Source organism: Camelus bactrianus, chromosome 7, assembly GCF_048773025.1.
Source record: "Camelus bactrianus isolate YW-2024 breed Bactrian camel chromosome 7, ASM4877302v1, whole genome shotgun sequence".
Taxonomy (NCBI): domain Eukaryota; kingdom Metazoa; phylum Chordata; class Mammalia; order Artiodactyla; family Camelidae; genus Camelus; species Camelus bactrianus.
The window spans coordinates 4,640,007-4,664,196 of record NC_133545.1 but is presented as its reverse complement, the minus strand read 5'-3'; the positions used below and the strand labels follow the sequence as shown (position 1 = coordinate 4,664,196).

Sequence of the window (24,190 nt, the reverse complement as noted above, 5' to 3'; positions counted from 1 at the left end):
GTTATAAATGTCTGCACCCTTTAGAAAGGCCTGACACCCCAAGTTTAAGATATTCACTCGCTTTGGGGAATACTGAAAAACCACTTGTTCCGTATAGAAATGGTTTTGGTGCAAGGAATGACCTCTAGTCTTCCTCCTCCTAAATGGCTAGTCAGTCGTCCTGTCACTGGCTTATTTATTCCTAGAAACCCATTCCTGCAGAGCAGAGTCTGAGCACCTGGGTTCAAAGTGGATTCGGGAGTTGGACCGCCTGTGTTCACATCTTGGTTCTGCCGGTTATCGGCGGCGTGGCCTTTGCTCAGGGACTTGGCCCCTCAGTGCCTCAGTGTCTACGATGATGAAAATGGTAAAAGCACCACTTCATGGAGTTTTTATGGAGACTAAAACAACGGTCACATATGATGCATCTAGAACGTGCGTGGCAGATGTTTATAGCTGTTATCAGTGATTAGGGAGCAAAGTTTAGGAACATGAAATTCAGTCCTTCCTGAAGTCCTGCCTTGCTGGCTGTGCAAGATCGTTTGGCTTTTAAAAAGACTTTAACCTTGTTATTTGCAGTTCATGAACATACCGACCTGCACTCCCTTTCCTCATCTCCAACGGCCAGATCACCCTCAATTAAGTTGTAAAAAGTCTTCTGAAGATAAGATTCACTGCTTTCCGGAAGCTTCTACTGCTACCTGGCCACTTAGGATTCTTGAGGAACTAGACAAGGTGTAAACATTTTCCACTTTGTGGGCCACGTGGTCTCCGACGCACAGCTCGGGTCTGCTGTCGCGGCGGGAAAGCCGATGAAAGAAACAAGGGCATGACTGTGTCTGGATGATTCATTTACAAAAATTACTAAAGGTGACAGGTTGGATCTTGTCCTGGGGCATAATATGCCACCACTGTATTAGAGGAAGATGCAGAAAAGTGAGTTATTGCTTGGCTGCTTGGGGTGACTGACCCCAATAATGCAAGGGAAGTAGGTTTGCTACTGACAGCGGGCCTGGGAGGAGCAGGGTGAAAACTCACGTCCCCAGGAGGTGGATCAACACCTCTGAGCCAGGAGACCGCAGGAAGACTACAGCCATTCAAGCAGCCCCTCCAAGAGGTAGGGTCCGTCTGCAACAAAGGTCCGGGTGTCCTCGCTGGGCGACGCGCACCCGCCCGCCCGCCTGCACACCCACAGGTCCCAGACCAGCTGCAGCACCTGGAACTGAAGCCTCCATCTGCATTGCCTCTTTCCTTCCTGAGGGGCCTGAGGATGGAATTGCCTCCTTCTCCTTTATGCCCCCTTCGAAGACGTCTGTGCTCAGAATCCCTAACTTCCCTCTTTCTGTCTCCTGATAACAGACAACAGCGTTTACCAAGCTGGAGTGTCACCCGGGGAGTCTGCAGCACCGTTAGAGTCTAGGTCATCACATAGGCTGTAAGTCACAGGACAGGAGGGGGTACAGACAGAACTGGAGGAGAAGCGGGCCTTTCATCACGTTGGGAACGAGGGCTCCCCTCGCGCCGACATCCTTAGTTGTGATGGCTGGACACGATGCTGGTGGTGCGCAGGAAGCAGCGCGCACACGTGCCGCTGTGCGCAGGGTGACGGGCCGAGTTCAACGAGGGCCCCTTCGTACAAATGGGAGGCTGCGTGCGTGCACATGAGCTGCGCAGAGGACAAGGCCGGGGTACAGGTGCCTCCTGGGCTGCCAAGTGGGCCTCTTCTCCAGGAACTTCCCGCCCACCTCCTGGGTGGGTTCCTGGTTATTCTGCTCTTGCTGTGTGACCCCCCAGCCCCCCAATAACTGATTGGCTCAGAGATCCCAACTGGGCTAATCAGACAACCTGTGATGAGGGATTTAGAATGGTAAGTAGAGAGATACAAAGACTACGAATTCTCTGGATCGCACAGAAAGATCCATGAAGTCCTGCTGCCAAGCCCCCCAGAACCAGCCTGGCTCCTTCCCTTCCTAAGCCCCAAGCACTCAGCTCTTCTTTGAATTCTGTAAACACACCCAGATCCTTCTGATAAATTGTTTTCCTTGTTAAATAAAAGAGTGGGGTAAGAGTAAAAGGATGGGGACCGAAGATGGATTCAAAAATCAGGCTTATATACACAGGGAACTATATTCAATGTCCTGTAGTAACCGATAGTGAAAAAGAACATGAAAACAAATATATGTATGTGCATGGATGACTGAAACACGCTGTGCACCAGAAATTGACACAACATTGTAAACTGACTAGACTTCAAAAAAAAAAAAAATCAGGCTAGAAATGTACCCCTTAATGCCCCTTGTACAAATTTGGTTCACACATTTCCAGCAGGCAAGGCAGACAGGGAGAACTGGGCCCTTACATGATCAGTGTCCATTATAGACAGAAAACAATCCGGTTGCTCAGGAGTACAGCTACTCTCGGTACCAAGTCAGGAAATTTCTCCCACGGGCCTTGCGTAGCAAACGATGTCTTCGTGACATCCTTCCAGTGGATCTGGTAGGTTTCAGGGGCTGCTTCTTACCAAGACCCTCCATTCAGGGCCGATGGCATTACCCTCAAGCTCAACTTTGAGCAGTTGGTTCTGGGGCAGTGGGAGCAACACATCGCCTAGGCACCTTGATCCAGGAGGAGAGTCAAGTAGGCGGAGAAGCAGATAGACTGTATATCCTCCATGCAAGCCTCACACCAGCACAAGTGAAAAATCAAGCGGGAAGGAGCCTGACGACCCTGCCAGGGAACAAGTGGTGCCTGGACTCTGCCCACACGTGGACCCGGACCTTCCTGCTTCATCGACCGGCGAGGTGGCACTGGCTTCCGGTTGGGGAGGGCCAGGGATCTGGGCTCGGGGGTTCAAGGGCAGCAGCACAGGCAGATTTCCTGGAACCAGGTTCTTCCTGGTCTGGACACCCCCCAACCCAACTCAGAAAGCTTCCCTGAAGAAGCCGAGCCCCCAACCCACCCTAATTGATGTCTGTCTCTACAAGCAGCCCCAGCCACTCCACAGACCTCTTGGGCCCCACCGGCCGCTGCCTAGCCAGGCAGAGATGAGCCTCACAAAGCTACGCTCACCGTGCAGCATCTCACAACAACACCTTTGCAACTGGGTGTTTTCTGGTCAAGAACACTGAATGGCCTTTAAAAACACTGAACGGGAAAAGACAGCATGGACTCCTGCTTGCTGGGGAGCTGACCGCCCGGCCCACCTTCGGTACCCAGCATCCCACCTGCAGGACCCCCCGGACCTCCCAGACCTTGCATCTTGGCTGCTTCTTTCTGCCTTCAGAAATGACCCTGGTCTTAACACCCACAAGTCTTCCCCCTCCCCAGCCAGTGACATGGATTGTAGATCTTGGTTTTTCTGATGTAACCTGTGTACTGGGGGGGGGGTGCCCCCCAAGATTCATGTCTCTCCAGGAACCTCAGACTGCAATCTTATTGGGTCATTGCACATGTAATTCATTAAGATGAGGTCACCCTGGAGTAGGGTGGGCCCTTCACCCAATGTGGCTGGTGTCCCTAGAAGAAACGGGAAAGCGCACAGACAGACACATGGACGGAGAAGACCGCGTGACGACGCAGGTGGAGGCAGAGACTGGAGTGTTGCTTCTATAAGCCAAGGAACACCAAGTACTGCCGGCAACACAGGAAGCTAAGAGAAAGGCGCGGAACAGATCCTTCCCTGGGCCCTTCAGAGGGGCCACAGGCCTGTGACGTCTTGATTTGGGGTTTCTGGCCTCCGGAACTGTGAGAGGATACGTTTCTGTTGTTTAAACCACCCAGCTTGGGGTTCTTTGTTATGGCTGTCCCAGGAAATTAAGACAACCTTGTTCTGATGTAAGCAACCCATACATGATGCCACCTTTAGAGAAACAGGACACCCTGGTGTAGGTCTGGTCTGACGTTCCTTCCCCTTAGAGGTGGTGCCTGATGGAACATTTGAGAATTTCAGGATCCCTGTCCGGGAAGCTGGGGGTGCCCCTTCGGGCATCCAGACATTGGTGTAGAACACACTCCTGATCCGGCTTCATACATGTAGTTCCCAAATGCGTGTCTCCCGTAATGTCTGCGTGAGGACCACTCCATCCATGTAAGTTCGGTTATCATTGGGGATGACGTTAGGGGTGCTAGGAACAAAACCCCAAGCCACCAAAAAAGAAAATAAAAAGAAAAGAAAGAAGACAGTCCCCCGACCTTTCCTTTTAGGTCCCGGAGACCAAACCTGCACTCTGTCCCGGCCTCACAGATCAAGGAAAGCTCCAACCTGCAGGTCTTGATGCAGATCCAACCCGGAGAGAGGGGAGGACCAGCCCAGACCTCTGACACCCGAGGGCAAGAATGTTTTCCAAATCACTGTCTTCCTGCACAGGAACCTCCTACGTCATCGGAAGGAGCCGTAAAGACTAGGGAGACGCACTGAGACACAGGCCAGGAGAAGATAAGCTCCACCTACTTGCTGGTTCGATTGTCCATTTCCAGTTGTGATCAACAGCACTCAACTGAGAATATTTTATCCTTAGATCACAAGAACCCAGGAGCATCAAGAACCCTCTTAATCACACATTTCCTTCCCTTGTTTCGCTAACAAATCAATCCACGCTACAGAGGTTCTAAAGCAGAAAAACTCAGGATCTGCCAGAAACAGGTGCATTCAAATCCCCCAAATACCAAGCCACGAGCACAGGGCGCCGCACTGGGCAGAGCAAAGCAGGGCCTGGGCTCTGGCCCTGGGCACGGGTCCGGTGTTATCCTCACACCACCAGTGTTTTCAGGGAAGGCTGGAGGCCAGCATTTCATGTGGCTGTCCTGACAATACACACTGTGAGTATCGGGGTGTTCACATGAACCCCACAAGCCATGCTACACCGGGTGGATCAGTGCAGGAAGAAAGTGACAGTGGAAACTGACATTGTTCTGGAGCTAAATCTGTTCTTGGGGGATGGGCACAAACGTACACACTCGGCACCATCACCAACAGCCACCAGGCCAGCCCTGGAGCCCCCGCAGGCGGCCCAGCGGCCACGTGGCCGTGAGAAGGTCCCCGGCAGCCCTGCATCCACCTGCAACAGTAGCATTAATGTCTTACTTTTTCTGGAGCGGGAGAAGAACCTGATGCCCCCGGGCGAGGTAGACGGGTTCGAGTTGGGGGAAGACTCTTTGGACGAGGAGCGGAAGATCCCGCTGAAGCTCATGCGGCGCGGGGAGCGCGGCGGAGACTCCTGGTAGGAGAATGGGAACACGGTTTTGGGGGAGCCGGGGCTGGTCTTGGGCCTCACGGGTGCAGACACGGGGCTGGAGGGCCGGTGCTGGGGGCCCCTGGAGAAGAACCCTTTGGAGGGGCTGCCGGAGCCAAAGGGGCTGTCCACCTGCGGAGAGACGGACAGACGGTGAGGTCACTCGGCACCTGCGCTCCCACCGTCCACATGCCCAGCCCGAGAGCATCCTTGTGGTCTTCCGTGGACAGAGGCGGCCTGCCGGGAGCACAGACCCGAGGCCGGCCCGTCCCAGGCCGGTCAGCACCACCCGCAGGCCCACTGGCCTGCGTCTCGCTCTCTAGAAGGGGCTTCCGGGAGGCCAGGGAGGCTGGGCAGGGCAGCGAGAGCGCTCACGTCAGCTCCTTCCCCCTTTATCCTGTTTGCGGGTCTGTCTCCTGGCCTTCACTTCTTGTTTGTTTTTTTTTTTAACTAGCTTTTTTAAAAAAAACCTTAAAAACATTTTAAACCTTTACTTATTTGAGGGGGGTAATTAGGTTTATTCATTTATTTTTGATGGAGGTACTAGGGGTTGAACTCAGGACCTCATGCCTGCTAAGCATGTACTCTACCCCTGAGCTATACCCTCCCCTTTCTGGCCTTCACTTCTCAAGACATTTGTCCTTCTCGAGGTCTGACTACACTGGAATAATGCTCTCCTGCCCCCCTTCAAAGGAGGAAACACAAATCTCTATGCTCTAAAGGCAGTAGGACTGGGGCTCCATCCAGAGGGGCCCTGGCGTGGGAAATGATGAGTTTTTCACCTCCAAGCTGCCCCGGCAGTGGAATGGCGGGGGGTGGGGTGGGGGTGACAGAGGTCGGGCAGGAAGTTAATGAGACCGAGAATATCTGAGGCTCACTTCAGTGATGACTTAAAATTGTAGATATGGTTTGAAAAATGGCTGGACTCCGTATTTAAGCCAAGGCACACAACTCATAGACTCGAGGAATTTCAAATGTATCCTGCTGGTGGGCTTAGGAGCATCTGAGTGCCTGGGTCTGACGCCGGCTTGTCCATCACTGGGCCATCCTGGGCATTCTTAGACTCACTAAGCCTCAGTCTCCTCGTATGTGAAATCAGGGGCGTACCCGCCCTTCAGGGCCGTCTGAAGGCGCATCAGCACAGACGTGATGCATGGGAATCATGCTCTGAGCGTTAAACAGCTGCCGCCTCATTGGGAAACCTTCAACGTAGGAGCCAGACAGGCCCACCCAGCTCTGCAGCACGAGAGAAAAACGACTCATCCACTGGGCTCTGGGCAAGGACGCGGCCTGGCAAGAGTTTCCAGCACGCTGAGACCCTGGGTCCATGTGGCTGGTGACCACCGGTGTGTGGGGAAGGGATCTGTCCCTTTGGGGGGCCTGCCAGACCCGGGACCCCTGTGAGCTCTCCCACCACTAGAGGGCGCCCCGCGCTGGGCTCGCAGTTCCTTAAAGGAAGTGATGCCCTCGCGGGGGCGCCACCTTCAGTGACCCTCAACCACATGTCCCCTCCTCCTCGCTGGACCCTAAGGGACCAGTGTGGCCGTGGGGGTGGGAGATAGAGGATGCACAATAATCTCCTTGCCCAGGGGCCTTCTGAGGCAGAGAGGCTGAGCTCCACCAGAGCCTTGTAACTCAAGCAGACAGCAAAGTTCACATTCCTCTTTCTCTAACCATTTGATGGGAAAAGCATTTAGAGTCTCCATTTCCAGAGCATTTGGTTCAGCCACCATTCATCTACCTCTGAGACTCAGGCTTTCTGGAGATTTTCTGAATCCTAAGAATGGCTGACACGGGGAAGGTTTTGCAGTTGTGGGCGGGGTCTGCCTGTGAACATGGGGAGTGAGCAGCAGACACAGGGACGGAGACGACCCCACAGCAGGTGCGACAAGGAAGACTCTGGACAAAGACACAGGAGTTTGAATCCCAGCTGGGCTTCCAGCAGTGACAAGTGACTGGAGGCAGTGTCATCTATCCAACGGGACCCTTAGGCTGCCTGCCCCACCCCGGCGCGGTGCGGATGATGGACATGCCACAGGGGAAGCACCCTGCACAGCTCCAGGCACGCAGTAAGTACTCCGTGCTATCTGGTCAGCTCTCATCATCACGAATTTGGTACCAATAGGTCCTCGTTACCCATGGGGCGTGTGGGAGGCAGGGCCGATTCACAGAAAGACTCCCTGTGCTGGCTTCGTGATTAAAATGCTCCTAATAAAAATACTTTGAACAGATATATTTATAAGACTTAACAGAGACTTGCAAGTCCTAAAGAAAAGAAAATGAACATATATACTGGTAAATATCAACTACTGTGTCAAACTTTGAAAGGATAAGACCACCATGGCGAATGGTAGATCTCTGTGCTCTAAGAAATTATATTGAAACAACACACTTTTCCAAATTATCACTATAAGTATAATTTTAAAGATGAACATTTTTACAGTATTTTCAGTTTTATTATAAAAATGCGCACGCGCGCACGCACACACACAAACCCCTTATCCTCCTTTAAGGGGATGCACGGAGGCTCTTCAGCAAGGGGATGGTGCAGTGAGACCTAATTAGGGCAGACATTCTAGGAGCCTCTCGGCATCACCCTCTGAGGGTCACGGAGCTGGAAGTGGGGGATGGGACCTCAGGCCCGTGGCTTTAACCCTCATTCCATACGTCTCCTAACAGCAGCAAAAACAGCTGGGAGAGGAAGCAGCCTGCACAGGTGAAAGGGAAGAGGAGTCAAGGTCAAGTCTGAGGGCAGAGGTAGGGAGTCACGATGCTAGGCTAACCCAACAGACATCCTCTTCATCCCGCACTGTGAGCTCCGCCTGGGGAGGAGGGAGATTTGCTGAGCAGGTGCTGACGTTCGTTCCAGCCAGGGACAAAAAGGCAGGTGAGGGTCCCCACTAGGACTCGTGCTGAGGGAGTCTTGCCTCAGTGGCAACTCTGGTGAGCCGTGAGAAGCTGTGAGGAAGTGGCCTTACCTTGCGAGAAGAATGCTTTTCTGAACTCTCCAGGTCTCCATCCAGGAGCGGCATGGCAAAGGCACTCAGGTCCTAGGACAGAAAGAGAGCACGAGGTCAATGACCTGGGCCCTCCAGTGCCCGCTGGGCCTCATCCAGGGGCCCACACGGCCCTGCGTGTGCATCACCACCCCCTCCTGAGTCTCCCTCCAGTGTCAACCACTGGGGAGGAACGAGGATGGCCAAGAAGGTAACAGAAGGGGTAGAGACGCCAGCTGCTCGCAGATCCTGACCTCTCTGCACATTCCCTTCCTCCCGTCGCCCCAGGGAAGGAGCAGCGAGATGAAGGAGGCCAGGACTAGAGGCAGGAAGGGAAAGAGCAGGAGAGGAAAGCAGGGGAGGGGAGAACAGAGCCCGTCTCGGGGCTTCGGGGAATGACCGACGGGCAGGACTTCATCTCATGACCTGAACCTGGTGCAAGGATGCGCGTCCTCCTGGGACAGATGACAGGGCCGGCGGCGTGGGCGGCGTGGGATGGGGGTGGGGGTGTCGAGTGGGGGTGCTGACAGCTGGGGCAAAGTGGTCAGTAAAGCCTGATGACACTGTGGTCCAGAGGAGTGGCCTTGGGGGAGTAGCTCGCTGCAAACTCGTCATGTCTGAAATGAAGTCATCATGTCACCCTCCGTCCTCCAGTATCCTGGCCAGTGAACAGCTCCACATCCCAGGAACAAACCGCACCTGGACTGGAGAACCTACTGTATCCCTTTTTTCCTTCTCTTTTTTCCTTTTTTTTTAAATTGTAGTAAAATACATGTAACACAAGATTTACCATCTTAACCATTTTAAGGGTGCAGCTCAGTGGCGTTAAGCACATTCGCACGGTTGTGCAGCCAACCTCCGGAGCCCTTTCCATTCTGCAAGCTGAAACTCTGCACTCAGTCAACAGTGACTCCCCAGCCCCTTCCCCAAGCCCCTGACACCCCCCCCCGCCCCCCGCAGTTCTGCTCCCTGGCTCTGTGAATGTGATGACCCTAGGGACCTCACGTAAGTGGAATCGTACGCTATTTGTCTTCTGGTGACTGGCTTATTTCACTGAGCACCATGTCCTCAGGTTCATCCAGGCTGTAGCCCGTGTCAAGGTTCCCTTCCTTTTAAAGGCTGAGTAATGTTCCATTGTATGGATGGACCACATTCGTTTATCTGTTCATCCATCAAGGGACACTTGTGTTGCTTCCACCTTCTGGCCACTGTGAATAATGCTGCTATGAATGGAGGTGCTAAGGTTGACTTGTGTGCCCCCCAGCAAATTCACAGGTTGAAGTGATTACTTTAAAATGACTTCAGTCCAGTGACTGGTGTCCTTATAAGAGAGAAGACTGGGAGGCAGACACAGAGGAAGACCATGTGGAAACAGGGAGAAGGTGGCCATTGATAAGCCAAGGAGAGAGGTCTCAGAAGAAACTCACCCTGCCAACGCCTTGACCTTGGACTTCCAGCCTCCAGAATTGTGAGAAAATACACTTTTGTTGTTTAAACCACCCAGTTTGTGATACTTTGCTATGGCAGCCCCAGAAAACTAATATAATAGGTGTACAAATCTCTCTCAGACCCTGCTTTCAATTCTCCTGGGTATCTACCCAGATGTGGAGTTGCTGGATCCTATAGTAATTCTATTTTTAATATTTTTGAGGTACCACCATACTGTTTCCTACAGCAGCTGCACTTTTTACATTCCCACCAATCGTGCATGAGGTCTCCATTTTCTCCACATCCTCACCGACACTTGTCATTTTCTGTTTGGTTTCCGTTTTTGTTTTTATGGTGGCCGTCCCAGTGGGTGTGCGACGGTATCGCACTGTGGTTTCCATTTGCCTTTTCCTAATGTTAACTACTTGTATAACTTCTCTGGAAGAATGTCTATTCAAGAAATCCTTTGACCATTTTTTAACCAGGTTGTTTGTTGTTGAATTGGTAGTTCTTTATAGAATATGGATATTAACCTTTTATTTGTAAATATTTTTTTTCCTCTTCTGTATGTTGCCTTTGACTCTGACAGTGTCTTTTGGCCCACAGAAGGTTTTAATTTTGAAGTTGTCCAGTTGATCTATTTTTACTTCACTGCCTATGCTTTTAGTGTCATATCCAAGAAATCTTTGTCAAATTTAATGTGACAGAGCTTTCCCCCTATGTTTTTTCTGAGTTTCAGAGTTTTAGCTCAATACTTAAGTCTTTGATCCATTTTGAGTTACAGTAGTTCCCCCCTTATCAGCAGTTTTGCTTTCCAAGGTTTCAGTTACTTAAGGTCAATTCGGGTCTGAAAATATTTAATGGAAAATTCCAGAAATAAACAATTCACAAATTTTAAATTTTGCACCATTCTGAGTGACTTGATGAAATCTTGTGCCGTGCCGCTCTGTCCCCCCGGGACGTGAACCATCCCTGTGACCAGGGTATCCCACGCTGCATATGTGCTACCCCCCCATCTATTAGTAGCTTTCTCCATTATCAGTTCGACTGCTGCAGTATCACAGTGCCTGTTTTCAAGTAACCCTTATTCTGCTTAATAATGGCCCCAAAGTGCAAGAGTGGTGATGCTGGCAATTTGGACACTGTCTTACTCTGCCTGCTTTATATACTCAGCTTTATCGTAAGTACTATAGACAGGAAGAAGCATTGCATATATAGGGTTCAGTACTATCCATGGTTTTAGGCATCCTCTGGGGGTCCTGGAACGTATCCCCTGTGCATAAGGGGGAACTACTGCAAATTTTGTATATGGTATAATAAAGTAAGGGTCCAACTTTATTCTTTCACATGTGGCTATCCAAATTCCAAAAAGACTGTCTTTCCCCAGTGAATGGTCTTGGCACTCTTGTTGAAGATCAGTTGGCCATATTCACGTGGGAGGGTGTCTATTTGGGCTCTTGATTCTATTTCATTGGTCTATATGTCTTTTTATGCCAATACCACATTGTTTTGATGATTGCAGCTTTGTAATAAGCTTTGAGATTAGGAAGTGTGAGAACTCTTTGTTCTTTTGTTTTCCCCCAAGAATGTTTTGGCTACTTGGGGTCCCTTGAGGGTTCATACAAATTTTAACATGGATTTTTTTCTATGTCTGCAAAAATATGCCATTGGGATTTTGATAGGAATTGCACTGAACTTGTAGATGCCTTTGGGTATTACTGATATCTTAACAATATTAAGCCTACCAATCCATGTACACGGGATGTCACTCCATTTGTTTGTGTCTTCTCTAATTTCTTTCAGCAACATTTTGTAGTTTTCTGTGTGTCTAACCTTTTTTTCAACCCACTCCATCCCCCCCACCCCTCTGCTGCTGGGGTCCAGGTCTGCGCTGTCCTTTGTCCTGCCCTCTTTGGGTTTCCTGGTTGTTCCCTGAGCCTTTCAACCTGGCTTGTTTCCAGCCATCTGCAAACCTCTGCTTGGAGAGTGATCCCCAAAACCGTGGCCTCACTATGCCAGCCCCTCCCCCAGAGTCCTGGGGATTCCACCGTGGCCTAGGCAACGGCTCCCACACCTTGTCGACCGGGACATGCTGGTGAGCTCTTCCGGATGCAGATCCCAAACTCAGCCGCTCAGGCTGGCTGCACTTTGGAATCACCTGGGGAACTTGGGTCCCACTGCAGAGGTGAGCTGATGGGTCTGCCATGCGGTGCAGGCCTCATGGCGGTTCAGGAGGCAGCCCAGATGGGTTAGTCTTGGGAGGAGTCACAGTCAGGAGCTCTCGGCTGGGCCCTGCGGGTCCCATCCAGGCCCTGTGGGTTTGCCAACCCCCGCAGCCTTATTTCTGATGTGCTCTGCGCCCATCTCCTTCTTTTAGCAAGAGCCCAGGCAGACTCTTTACAGGTTTCTTTTTCTTGTTTTTAACTTTTAAAACTTTTTTGTTGTTATTTTTCAACATTTTTTGTTCTGTTTTTATTTTTTTCTTTTTAATCTTCTTTTCCCTCTTCTTTTTGTTTTCTTTCTTTTTTTTTTAAGCTTTTTTTGGGGGGGGGGTGTAATTTGGTTTATTTATTAAAAAAAAATTTTTTTTAATGGAGGTACTCGGGATTGAACCCAGGATCTTGTGCGTGCTAAGCACGCACTCTACCACTGAGGTACACCCTCCCCGCTCTTTACAGTTTTTAAAACACAGCCATGTCTGTGGACACTTTGCCTGGAATGCCGTCTCAACTCTTCAAACACGTCAGTTCAAGGCCCCTCTTTGCTACCCGTCCAACCCCCTCCTGGGGAAAACAGACCCTGCTTCCCTTTGGCCCCTGCAGGGCTGCACCAGCCTCTAGCTCGGAACCTGGCCCAGGCAGGATATGACTTGGCTGCTGGCCCCCGTCTCCAAAGTTCCAAGCCCTCTCCTCCCGCTGGGTCGGGCTGCTCCTCCTGCCCATCCACCCCCACTCCCCAGCCCTCAATCCTGGTTCATGGGGCAAACTCCCACCCTCTTGCAAAGCCCCATTCAGATATTATCTCTGACTGGGAACCCCCACCCCCACCCCAGGAAGAATTAATTATCTTATCCATATTCCTACAGCACCTTAGATGTACCTTTATTACAGGACTTATCGTGCTGTGTTACAGTCATTTATCAGCCTCTTTCCCTAAGTGGACTGTGCACCGGTCAAGGGCCAGGGGAAGTATCCACCTTGCTCTTCTCTGCCTGGTGTGCATGCAGCAGGTGTGCAAAAGTGTTTGAATTCGCACGTGGATGGAGCACCCCTGGCCTGGGCAGCACGTGTTTGGGCACAGGGTCTGTGCTGATGGGCCAGCGAACGGGCAGGCCCCGCATGGCTGCAGTTCACTAGGGGAGGAGGAACCAGGTGTGGGCGCTTATCTCCCTTTTTAATGAGTACATTCCTCTCTGGTTTCAAATAGTCATTACCCTCGAACATTTGTTCAGCACAGCAGTTTCTGCACGCGAAAGCCCTTTCACACACACTCGTTTGTTCCTCACGGAACCATCATGCTCTAGCGACTTCACCCTGGTGGTTAAGTGACTCAGGCCAAGACGGTCAGACCAGGACGCAGGTCTCACCCCCATCCCAGGCTGCCCGAGGCCCCGGGCCAGCCCACGGCTGGTCCCCCGCAGCTCATCCCGCCCAGAGCGAGCTCACGGAGGATCGCCGCGCAGTGTGTTTCGCTCAGTCAAGCATCCCCATAGCGAAGTCCTTTGGCACCAGCAGCAGGCGTTGCTGGAAGGCTCCCCCACCCCACATTCCACGATGCTAATCTCGGCTCTCACCTCCCTGAGCTCACCGGGAACCTGTGCACCTTGGAGGTGGGGTGTGGGAAACTCTCCAACTGCAGCTGTGACCACGAGACTATTAGCAGGGAGCATAATTGGGGCCTGGCCTCTTAGCTGGGCTGGCGTTCCAGAAGGCCAGTCTCTGGGAGCTTGCCCTGCTCACAGGATTTCTAAAGTTTAAACTCCCACCGGAGCTCCAGGTCTCCCTCACTGCTCTGTCCACAACTCGCTGCCCCTGGACTTCCTCTCCCCGTCGGCAGACAGGCAGGCCCTCCCTGAGCCCTGGGTGAGCATTTCACTGGGCCATGTTGAGGTGCCAAGAGATGTTCAAGACGTGATTTCTGCTAAGAGACAGCTTTGTCCTCTGGAATTGTCCTCAGCAGCACACGCTGTATTTCCGACCTCGACCACGTGCTCTGCAGAGGAGTAGCAGGGTCGCTGGGGAAAGTGAATTTCAGGGTTTGGGCTGATGGTCCCCTGTCCCCTGTCAGGAAAGCAACAGGACTGAAGAGAAAAGCCCCAGGTTTGAGAAAATCCCCAAGATATGAGCCGACCTTAAAAGTAGCTCATTCAAGCCCCCATCCCCGCCCCTGTTCAGAACTTCAGGCGAAAGCCAAAAGTCTAACACAAAAAAGTCAGGTAGCAGCAGCAGAGCTGTCAGTAACTTGCCACTCATGTCCTTAAAACTCCCAGTCGTTGCTTCATTTGGTCCTCAGAGCAGCCCCTCCAAGTAGGAAAGGCGAGTGGCATCATCCAGACCTACAGATGAAGATACTGAGGGTCAGAGAGGTTAAGCCACTTGCCCAAGGCCAACCAGCACCAAGCAGGCCCTATAGCCCAGGTCCACCCACTCCCACCTCCTCGGATGACTCAGCTCCAGGGACAAAAAACCACTCGGTATCAGAGGCTGTGGTGATACAGGGCTCTTCATGCAAAGTGCGAATCCTCGGCACAGTGACATCTCAGGGGAAGGGGGAGGATGGAGGGCTTGCACAGCTCAGTCACTGACTCCCAAGGCGGCTTGCGATATGTTCTCTTTAAGGGCTGCTTCTTAATTACAAGCAATTCATGTTGATGTTGCAAGGGACAGAAAAGCACCAAGTACCCCACCACCAAATGCAGTCGCTCCACACTTTGAACAGGTTGGGGTCTTATCCACAGCTCTCTGACTCCCCTCATCCCATTTTTCCATAGGACGATGGACTTTATACTGTTTACAACTAACTGATTTGTGAATTCTTGAAGGACGGGGGCTGTTTTCTCCTGTTTCCGTCTTGGTAGCAGATGTGTCGATCAGATATCATTCTGCCCTTTCAGCATTTCTGATGCTTTGTCTTACAGAACTCCTTTGTTGTTGCAGCTGGAACACCCCAGACAGAGTCCTGACAAAAGTGCAAACACAGAGGCCGCCAATGTCACGGGCCCACGGCCTGCACTGGAGGGCCAGCTAGGGCTTTTAGATGCCAGGGTCACCACAGAACATTCCTGTGCAATTACCAGCGGCTTGACTCCCACCAAAGAAGGAACACGTCGAGGATGGTTTCACGCTCCGCTCCCGCTGTGCGGACCTGAGCCGACAGGGTGTCCGTGGCACCCAGTGCTGCCGGGGCTGCAGACAGCTGACCCCAGGCATGGCCTGGGCACCACGAGCCCGCATTCCTCCGGCACGTAAGAACATGACCTGGTCACAGAGACGGAGCCAGAAGCCCAGGCTCCAGTCCCAGCGCTGTGGTTTACTCTCTGGAGATCTAGGGGGAATCATGGGCACGTCTGAATCCAGTTTTCCATCTGTCAAATGAGAGGGTTTAACTAGATAATTTCAGAAGATGCCTTTAGCTCACACAGTCTCTGTAGAACTGAGCAGCAGGCAGGGCCAGGAGCGTTTTAAAGGACTACCACTGGATGGAGAAGAAAATGCTTCTTCTCGCCTCCTGTGTTAGTCATAATAAAAACGACTTTCTCCTTCTCTCAAACAACCGAATACTCTCCATTGCTCTCACAGCTCTGGGCAGAGTCTCCAGAAACAGAGGCTCCACCGACGGGGGGGACGAGGCTGAGCCCTTTGCTTCTTGGTGATGCTTCATAGGTGAGGAGCTTGTGACCCAGACGCACAGCTGGCTTCCTACCCTAACACAGGTCCTGATCTGCTTCTTAAGTACTAACCCGCTAGTTTCTCAATTGATTTCTCAGGTCCCTCAATCCTAACTAAGCACCTGGCTCATTAGCACCACGCCAGGTGCATCCTGCAGGTGTCCAGCGTGATTCCAGAAAGCCGTGAGCCCTGGGCCTGAGCCCTCAGGTTCACACATGGAGCCCCTGCCACTCCCCGGCTTCTGGCCCCCAGCACAGGGGAGCAGCTCGCACCCCCTCACCCCGTCTCGAGGGCCTCGGTGAGCCCCTCAGGGAGGAGGCACGAGTGAGGCATCTCCAGGTGGAATGGCTTTTGCTCAGCCCCTCAAAACTGCCACACGGGCAATTCTTGCTACCAATGCGGGGGGTGGTGACCAGAGCCACGGTCAGTTGGGCCTTTGAGAACAGGCACATTATGTAACCACTCTCGGAAAAATAAGGAACCAACCCTGAATCACTGGAACTCGGTGACAGGGGAGGGACAGGGGCCAAATGAGGGAAGGCCTCAACTTAGCTCCCAGAGAAGTTCCAGAATTCTTTATTTTCCACAGAGGACATCAGGGTTTCTGACGGCAGTCTGAGAGTCGCCCTGGTATAAAACAAGAAAAGAAAACCACTCTTTTTCTCTCCCGTGGCCCCCTCCTGCCTTCCTTCACCTGGCGGTCCCAGCCGATTCGTGCAGCTGCCTGCGGGCTCCTTCCCTGCGCCCGACGGCCATGACCTCAGGACTCTGTCTGATGTGATGTTACTGACCAACCGCAGGAAGGAAGGTGCTTCAGCCCCCGTGGTGAGCAGGCCTTTCTCCGAGAGGAAGGCAGGAGTCTGGCAGCCTGACCCTCGCCGGCCTCCAGGAAGCGCCCTGTCCCACCGCCGTTCCCAGCGCCTCACACAGCGGCCTCTCCGGCTCCATAGCAGCTCCAGACAGAAAACCCTTTTCTCAACACCAGTGGCCTCAGAATCCCTAGACCAGAGTGGTCAAGAAGCCCCCATCCTCCCACAGCTCTCCCCTGACTTCTGGCGTGTAGCAAATCATTCCAGCCTCCACAGGCCTCAGTTTCTCAATCTGTGAAATGAGGCTACAGTGCCTCCTGTATCGCAGGCAGTGTGGTGAAGACCAGATCGGATGATGCAAAAGAAGGCCCTTCCCAGAGTGTGAGCCCTCACACAGGCTCAGGGACTGGGAGGAGCACCGGCCGAGAACGCACCCATCACGGCCGTGGAGAAGGCTCAGGGCGTCCCGCGGGGCAGCTGCCAACTTGGGAAGCCAGGCAGTCGCTCCCGCTCCACCTGGGCCTGAGATCAGGTGAAGAGCTTCTGCAAAGACACCAGCTGCCCCTCCTCATAATTAGAGAGCGGTCTTTATCCCTTCCCCAAGCAGAAGGCAGGCTGGTTAATGAGCGGTGCCCGGCGGGCTGAGGCGGGATCATACAGCGCAGGCCACTCCCAGGGGCTCTCCTCGCCGAGAGGCCGCGGCTGGGCCTGGCCTTGCGGGCAGCCTTTGCTTGACCAGAGATAAATGGAAACCTGGAAGGTCCCCGCGGCCTCCTGGCTCAACGGCTGAGGACGCTGTGCAGAGGGGAAGTGGGCCTTGTGCTGAGAGATGCCTGGGGGCCCCAATTCACATCCCCAGGTCCCTTCTCCATGCCCTCCCAGCTTAGGCCCCAAAGGCACCGCTTAAAGGCAATTGTTCCCAGGCCAGGCCGAGTCCAGCCTCTGCTGACCACTGAGGATCAGAAACCTGGATGCACCAAGGTTCTTGTCGTCTTCCAGCCTGTCTGTCTTGGAAGGAGGGAGTTGGGGGGGAACAGCCTGGGTGGAGGCTGCAGGGGCCCTGGGTCAGCACATGGTCAGCAGGGAGGTGTGTGCCCAGGGGACACGAGTGAGGAGCCAGGTGGCCTGGTCCGTGTCAGCCACCACCCCAGAGCCCACCAGCAGGCGTGTCCTCAGCTCCCGTCACACACGGCCTAGGCTGCAGGTGCTGCCTCAGTCCAGGACAATCCATCTCCACAGGTGGCACTTTGGGCCCAGGTCTGGTGATGGGAGGAGGGTGATGTTATAGGGGAGAGAGCCTTGGGCTCCACGGACTGAGTCCCATCAGAGAACCTGTGATGGTTAATTTTATGTGTCAGTTTGGCCAGCACACAGCACCGGGTGGCTTAACCAGCACTAACCTACACGCTGCTGTGAAGGTACCTGTGGACGAGGGCGGCACCTGTAATCCGCTGAGTTTAAGTGCAGGAGATGCCTTCGTGCTGCGGCTGGGCCTCGTCCACTCAGCTGAAGGCCTCAGAGCACAAACTGAGGTTTCCAAAAGAAGAAGAAACTCTGCCTCAAGATCTCAGCAGCATCTCCGGCCTGAGTTTCCGCCTGCCAGCCTGACCTGTGGATTTAGGACTTACCAGCTCCCACAGATGCATAAGCCAATTCCTTAAAACAAATCCCTTACCACATAATATTATTTTAATATTATAATTATATTTATAATATAAATAACGTATCAATTAATATAATATAGTGATGTATAATTTAATGACAAGTTAGTATAATATATAATTGATGCTATTGGTTAATATCTATATTAAGTATGCAGTATGTGCAATTATGCTGTTGGTTAATATGTATATTAAGTATACAGTATGTATACTTAATGTACTAATATGCGATAATAGATACTAAAGATCTATATAACACACACGTGTGTGTTAAGAGCAAATACGTAGCACAGAGCATGTGTCTCTCACTCTCCCCTTGGTTCTGTCTCTGGAGCCCTGACTGACGCAGAAACCCAGACCCCTTCACCCTGGGGCTGGTGGGCACTGCCCGTGGGTGGCAGTCTGGCTGCAGGAAGGCAGCAGCTGACAGACATTCAGCTGTCCCTGGGAGGATGAGTGGGGCCCACTGGGTCGGCGGGGGAGAGGGTCTCTGCACACATGGAGCCCTCACTTTGTCAAGGGCCTCGAAAACCCCGAAGGAAATGGCTGGATGAGAGGAAAAGACGGGTGTGCAAGGTCTTCTCTCCTGCAGGTTCAGAGAAAAACAGGAAACAGCCCAAATTGGCCTACTTTTACCGTCATGGAAGAAGATTTACAACGTGTGAGGAGAGGCGCAGGCTGGGAAAGTCTCGCGCTCCCGCTGCAGTGTCCCCCCTGTGCCGGCAGGGCCTGTTCCCGGGTGCTCGCTGGGGAAGCGGTGTGAGTTTCCTCCAGGGGTGGTGACGCGGGGCGAACCCGCGCCTGCCCGCCCCGCCCACCACGGTCAGGGCAGCAAGGACCGCAGCTGGTTCAGGCAGCGCTGTGCTCCTCCACCCCCAGACACGCGGCTGGACTCAGATGGGAGTCTGTCTTTCCCCGAACAACACTGACGCTGGAAACGGTGCTAATAAGGTCGTTCCCCAAAGCACAAACCACAAATGAAGCACCAAGACCTTCCGGTCAGGGAACGCCGTCCTAATGGGGTCTCGCGGGCGCTCGGGCCTTCTCAAGGCAAGGGTAGACGGAGAAGCGGCCGTGTGTGAGGGGACAGCCGGCCCTTAATTTCTAGGCTGTTTTCAACTCTGAAATTCCACGATTTTACTGAGACAGGCCTTAAGACAGGGTCTGCAAAGACCAGCGCTGGGTTTCTGGAGAGGGTCTATTTACCCACAGATAAAATGCCAGCCCTCGCCCCACCCCAAGACTGTGGCAGCTTTGGTGCTGACCCTCCGTGGGTGCCACGCGCTGCCCGGCCAGCCAGGTGACGCGGGTCGTCGGGCCTCCTGTATGTTAAGTCGTCTCCAGGAAGGAAAAAAAGCAGCCACGAGGGAACGGGGAGATGCTGCTGGGTCTGCCCCCAGACCCAAACGGCCCCCGAAAGCTGCCTCCCCACCGCCTGCCTGGCGCCCCACAGGCAGCGTGGGTTCCACAGGGAAAAGAATCACATGGTTTTGGTCTGAGCCTCAAGACAAACTGCAGGAGGGGCACCTCGAACGAGAATAAAACTGGGCCCCAGGGAACATGTTTATAAGGTCACAGCGCTGCTGGCAGCTCCAAGATAACGCCCTCCTCCACACAGGGGGTCTTATGCAAGAGTCAGGGCTTGGAGACCTGATTTCTGCTCTCAGCCACCTACCCAGTGTGGCTCTGGGACTTGGCCCAGGAGCCAAAGTCCACACGGCTTCCAGCTCAGCATCTTCAGAGCAGCCAACGTCCATGTTTATAAAACCGTTTCTCAAAAGATTCTTCCTAAACATTTCAGCAGGTGCCTGGGGATTCTTCCATCCCTACCTGTTGGGCCCCCGCCTGCAGCACAAGGAGCTCAGGGAAAGACGCAAACACCACGGACCTAGAAAGAACCGAGGGTTCCCGCACTGAGGAGGCACTCCGAAGGGGGCGGTTCTATTGGCTCACCCCTACTTTCATCCTGGACTAAGCCTGCTCCCCCCAAAGCATTTGGCCACAATCTTCTAACTAATGGTCCCAACCTGTCAACGGATCCTGAAGTCGATTTAATGGATTATATAACCACCGAAATATAAATTAGAATAAAACAAGGCTGCATCTCACTGTTCCCCAAAATTTTTGTTTTAGGTATTCACACACACACGCACACACACACAAACTCTGACTAAGATATCCATCTTACTGCGTTGTGGGCAAAAATGTCTGAACAACTGTGTAGTGCATGCACTCTGAAGCAGGGCAGGTAGACTTCAGAGAGGAGGTGACGCCCTGTCCTCCTAGACATCACAAGAGTGGACAGGGACAAGCACCATCTGTTTTCCTCTGTCCTGGCTGAAGTCCTCTGACCTCTCTTTGTACTTTGAGCCCAGAAATTTGCACAAAGAAAAGAGACAGAGAATCACATCTCTTCACTGTCATGGGAGGTGGGCAATTCCTTACCTCCTCCCCTTTCATCCAACCCTATCCGTCCCTCCCCTGGCCCTCTGAACAGTGGGACTGCAGCTCTGACCCACCATGGGTCCTGCCAACCCCAGCAGCCCTGGGCCACCCCAGACCCAGAACAGCAGTTGTGCCTGGGGGGCAACTGCCCACCCAGATGCCTCCAGCATGGCATCTGCCAGCACCTGTACCCCGCTGGCCCAGGCCTGCTGCAGACCCCCTGGTCTCCTGATACCTAATCCAGGGAAACAGTGCAGTCAGAGGATGTTGCAGATGGAAAAAGTCAGAAACCATCCATTACAGGTGGGGTCACAGGTGTCCAGAGAGATCTGAGCGAGTTGCTCCAAGCTACATGGTAGAGTCATAACCTATCCTGGCCTTGCAGCTTCTAGCCAAGATCTCTTTCTATCACACCATACTCTCTCTAGCTGACTTTGACCTTGCAGCTCATGTTTCCATCATATTCGATGCTGACCACTGTCCTGCAGAGTCACAGTGCGATGGGCCTGGCCGTCCTGGGCACACAGTGAGTGTCGGCTATGATTGCTGTACACGGCCATCCTCTAATTTAGGTTCTGCTGGCATCTTTGCATCCAGTGACAAAGCTCTTGTTCCAGTTTGCCCTTTGTCATCCTTTGGCTTTGTGTGAATTTGTTACTTCCTGGGATTCCTCCACACTTGTGGGACTGGCCATGAGGGTGAGCAGCTGCCCTGGGAACTTTCGGGAACCACAAAAACCTCAGAGTCCTGCTGCCAACTGAAGGCTGGTGGGTGCTCTGCACAGAAGGGCTCCAGGTGCCCCTGGCCAAAGGCGTATGCGGCAGGTCCAGGGAGACCAGCGGGTCCAAGAGACAGTATCTGCCCACTTCCCTGTCCTTCCAGGGCAGGGCACTGAGGGCACATCGAGCACATGTCGGGCACATGCTGGGCAGCTCCGCGTGGGAAATCAGAGTTCTCAGATAGAACAGGAATGCAATGGGGGTACACAGCATCCTCCCTCAGAGCCCAGGGGCCACTGAGGGTTGCAGGGACCCCATTTTGGGCCACAGTCCCCCACAGCGCAGGTTAACAATGACATTCAACATGGCGAAGTGGCTAGCTCTTTGTAAAATGTATTTTTTGGTCCTTTTTACTAATTTAGCTCCTGCTGTTAAAACAAAGAAGCTGAACTGAGCCTATGCCCTCTCTAAGGTAGGCCTGAACACCGATTCCTGTTCCAACAGCTGCGCTGACTGGAAACTCACTTTCCATCTTTGGTCCTCGGTTTCTTCATCTGAGACGGGAGGTGTTTGGGTCTGAACCCTGGAGCTCCTCCAAAGTCCCTCCGACTCTCAAATTTCGTCCATCCTGTACTGAAATGACAGGGCTCCCTTCCACATACCCAGGCTGAACCCCAAGGCGGCGACAGGTCACACTGCCCCCTGGTGGTGCACCTTGGGGTGAGGACCAGAGGTGGCAGGATAGACATTTCTAAGTGGTAGTGGCCTGGGGATGGGCGTAGAAGGGATGGACAGGCCAAGCACTGGGGACTTTTAGGGCCATAATAAAACTACTCTGATGCTGTAATGATGGATACATGTTACTACACATTTGTCAAAACCTATAAAATGTACAAAACCAAGAGTGAACCCAACGTACACTATGACTTCTAGTGATAATAATGTATTAATAGAGGCTCGTGGAGTTTGGGGTTTTCGAGCATGAGCCTCCCGTTTTCCTCGCTCGGCCCTGCAATAAACCTTTCTCTGTTCCAAACTTCAACGTTTTAGTTTATTTTGCCGTACTGTGTGCTGGGCACAGGAATTTGCGTTCAGTAACAGGATTACCTACTAAAGATTTTCGAACATTAAAATACAATATATTAGGATATAATTATGTGGGGGAGCACACAGAAATAAGCTCAAGAAGGTGACACTGTAAAACTCCTACGTTAAAGAAGATGTTTGTATTTTTTTTAATGGTTTATGACAGATATCAAAGTGGTATAGCCTTTGGATTCCAGGTGATACATTTAAAAGAGTGATGTGACCATTTTAATGTAAAACATCAAACTTGCTGGTGATCATTCTGTAATACATAGAAATAGTGAATCACTATGTTGTGCACCTGGAATTAACAAAGTTTTGTAGGTCAATTACACTTCAATTTTTAAAATAATAAATAAATAAATGTATCAGACTTACAAAAAAAATAGAGTTTCATGCACTGTGACAAAGGTACCCCAGTAATACTGGGGGGCACTGGTGGGGAGGGGAGGGGGTGCATGGGAGCTCTCTGTGTTTTCTGCTCACTTGTCCTGTAAATCTAAAACCGCTCCCCCCCCAAAAAAGGTCTATTAAACAACAAAAAGAAAGTAATAGCAGCAAACAGGCAAGGAGGCCGCAGCTCCATCAGCCAACCAACCACCCGTCACATGGCCTCAACCACCCGCCTCCTGTCGTTACTACAGGAGACAGAGGGGAGCCTGCAATCCAGCTAAGGGGCTGCCTGGGGCGCCCCCACGAGGCCCACGGTCATCAGTCCATGTAGGGACAGGAGCTGGAGTGGTCACATTTTCCCGCACGCACAGCTCTGAGTCCTTCCCAAATACAGGGGAGCAGGTGCATTGCACGTGCCAGACTCGGGGTACTGAGGTCAAGGGGGTCTCGGGCAGAGACGACAAACAAGGCAAGTGGAACTCGGAAATGAAACAACTAGCTGGGGTTGGGTGGCAGGAGGGCCAGCAGGAGGGCCTGCCAGCCCGCGTCCCCTCTCTCAGGACAGGCCTGCCAGTGTGGACCCTGGAGCCAGGGCTCCGGCCTTCACAATCCAGATGGACTCGCGTGCTGGGTGGAGTCAGCCGGCAGCCCCAGAATGTCTGGAGCGGGTGGACAGATTCCAGGGCCTGGCTGGAGACCCAAGGGGCACAGAGTAACTAGTGGTTCCTGGTCAGAAGCTCAAGGCCACAGACCATGGTGTTAACTAATCCAAACAAGGAATTTGCTAGTGTTTTTGGTTTTGTTTTTTCTACCAACAAACCTATTCTATTCTGGGGGAGCGGGGCTTGTTACATAAGGAGAGGAGGGAGGAAAAATGCTGGATGTGAGGCCAAAGTCACCAGAAGAGCAGAAACTTCTAGATCAGCGGCCGCCACAGCAGGGAGTCAGGTACAAAACACAGGGGTTGTTTGTAGCTTTGCTTTCTCAAGGAAGAGGAAAAAAAGCCTGCTTCTCATATTCTAGGAACTGGGTTAAAAGCCATCATCTCTTAGGAAGACCTGGCCACTGGGTGTCCTCACGTGCACAACGTGTCCCCATGCCACCCGTGCCTCCCTTTGGGCCGGGGTGGGACTAGAAACACTTCCCTGAGCGTGTCCTCGCCATTTCTCATCTACTCCCTGCTACACTGGTTTGGGATCTTTATTTCTCATTGAAAAAACTACAGAGGATTCTAGGTCAGGTCCTGTGGGGACATTCCCAGGGTCAGAGGACCCCGGGGGATTATCTGTCCCCTGTCATCACCAGCTACTCTGCTTTTACTCTTGGTCACTTGGTCCTGGGAGCCTCTGGACCATGTATCTCTGCCCTTTGCCCCTACAAGGTCTTGGGACACCTCCTCCTGCTTGCAAAACCTGGGGCTCCACATGCCAGGTCCCCACACACCAGGTCCTTGTGCCCAGAGTGAGCGGACCCTGACCTTCCAGGACAGCTGTGGGGAGCCGACACTACCGAAGGTCTATTCTAAGCTGACCTAGGAGACTGGTGCATCCCTGGG

General features: G+C 52.6%; 1 protein-coding gene across 8 annotated transcripts in view; it reads right to left on the bottom strand.

Moving 5' to 3' along the window:
- The window catches only part of PRKAG2 (protein kinase AMP-activated non-catalytic subunit gamma 2), a 240,877-nt gene that overhangs the window by 159,172 nt on the left and 57,515 nt on the right, over positions 1-24,190 (bottom strand). For all 8 annotated transcript variants that reach the window (XM_074366726.1, XM_074366728.1, XM_074366723.1 and 5 more), the window contains exons 2-3: positions 8,189-8,260; positions 5,063-5,342 (exon numbers count right to left, since the gene is read on the bottom strand). In XM_074366726.1, the coding sequence (XP_074222827.1) occupies positions 5,063-5,342; positions 8,189-8,260 (352 nt within the window). The remainder of the gene's footprint in view (positions 1-5,062; positions 5,343-8,188; positions 8,261-24,190) is intronic.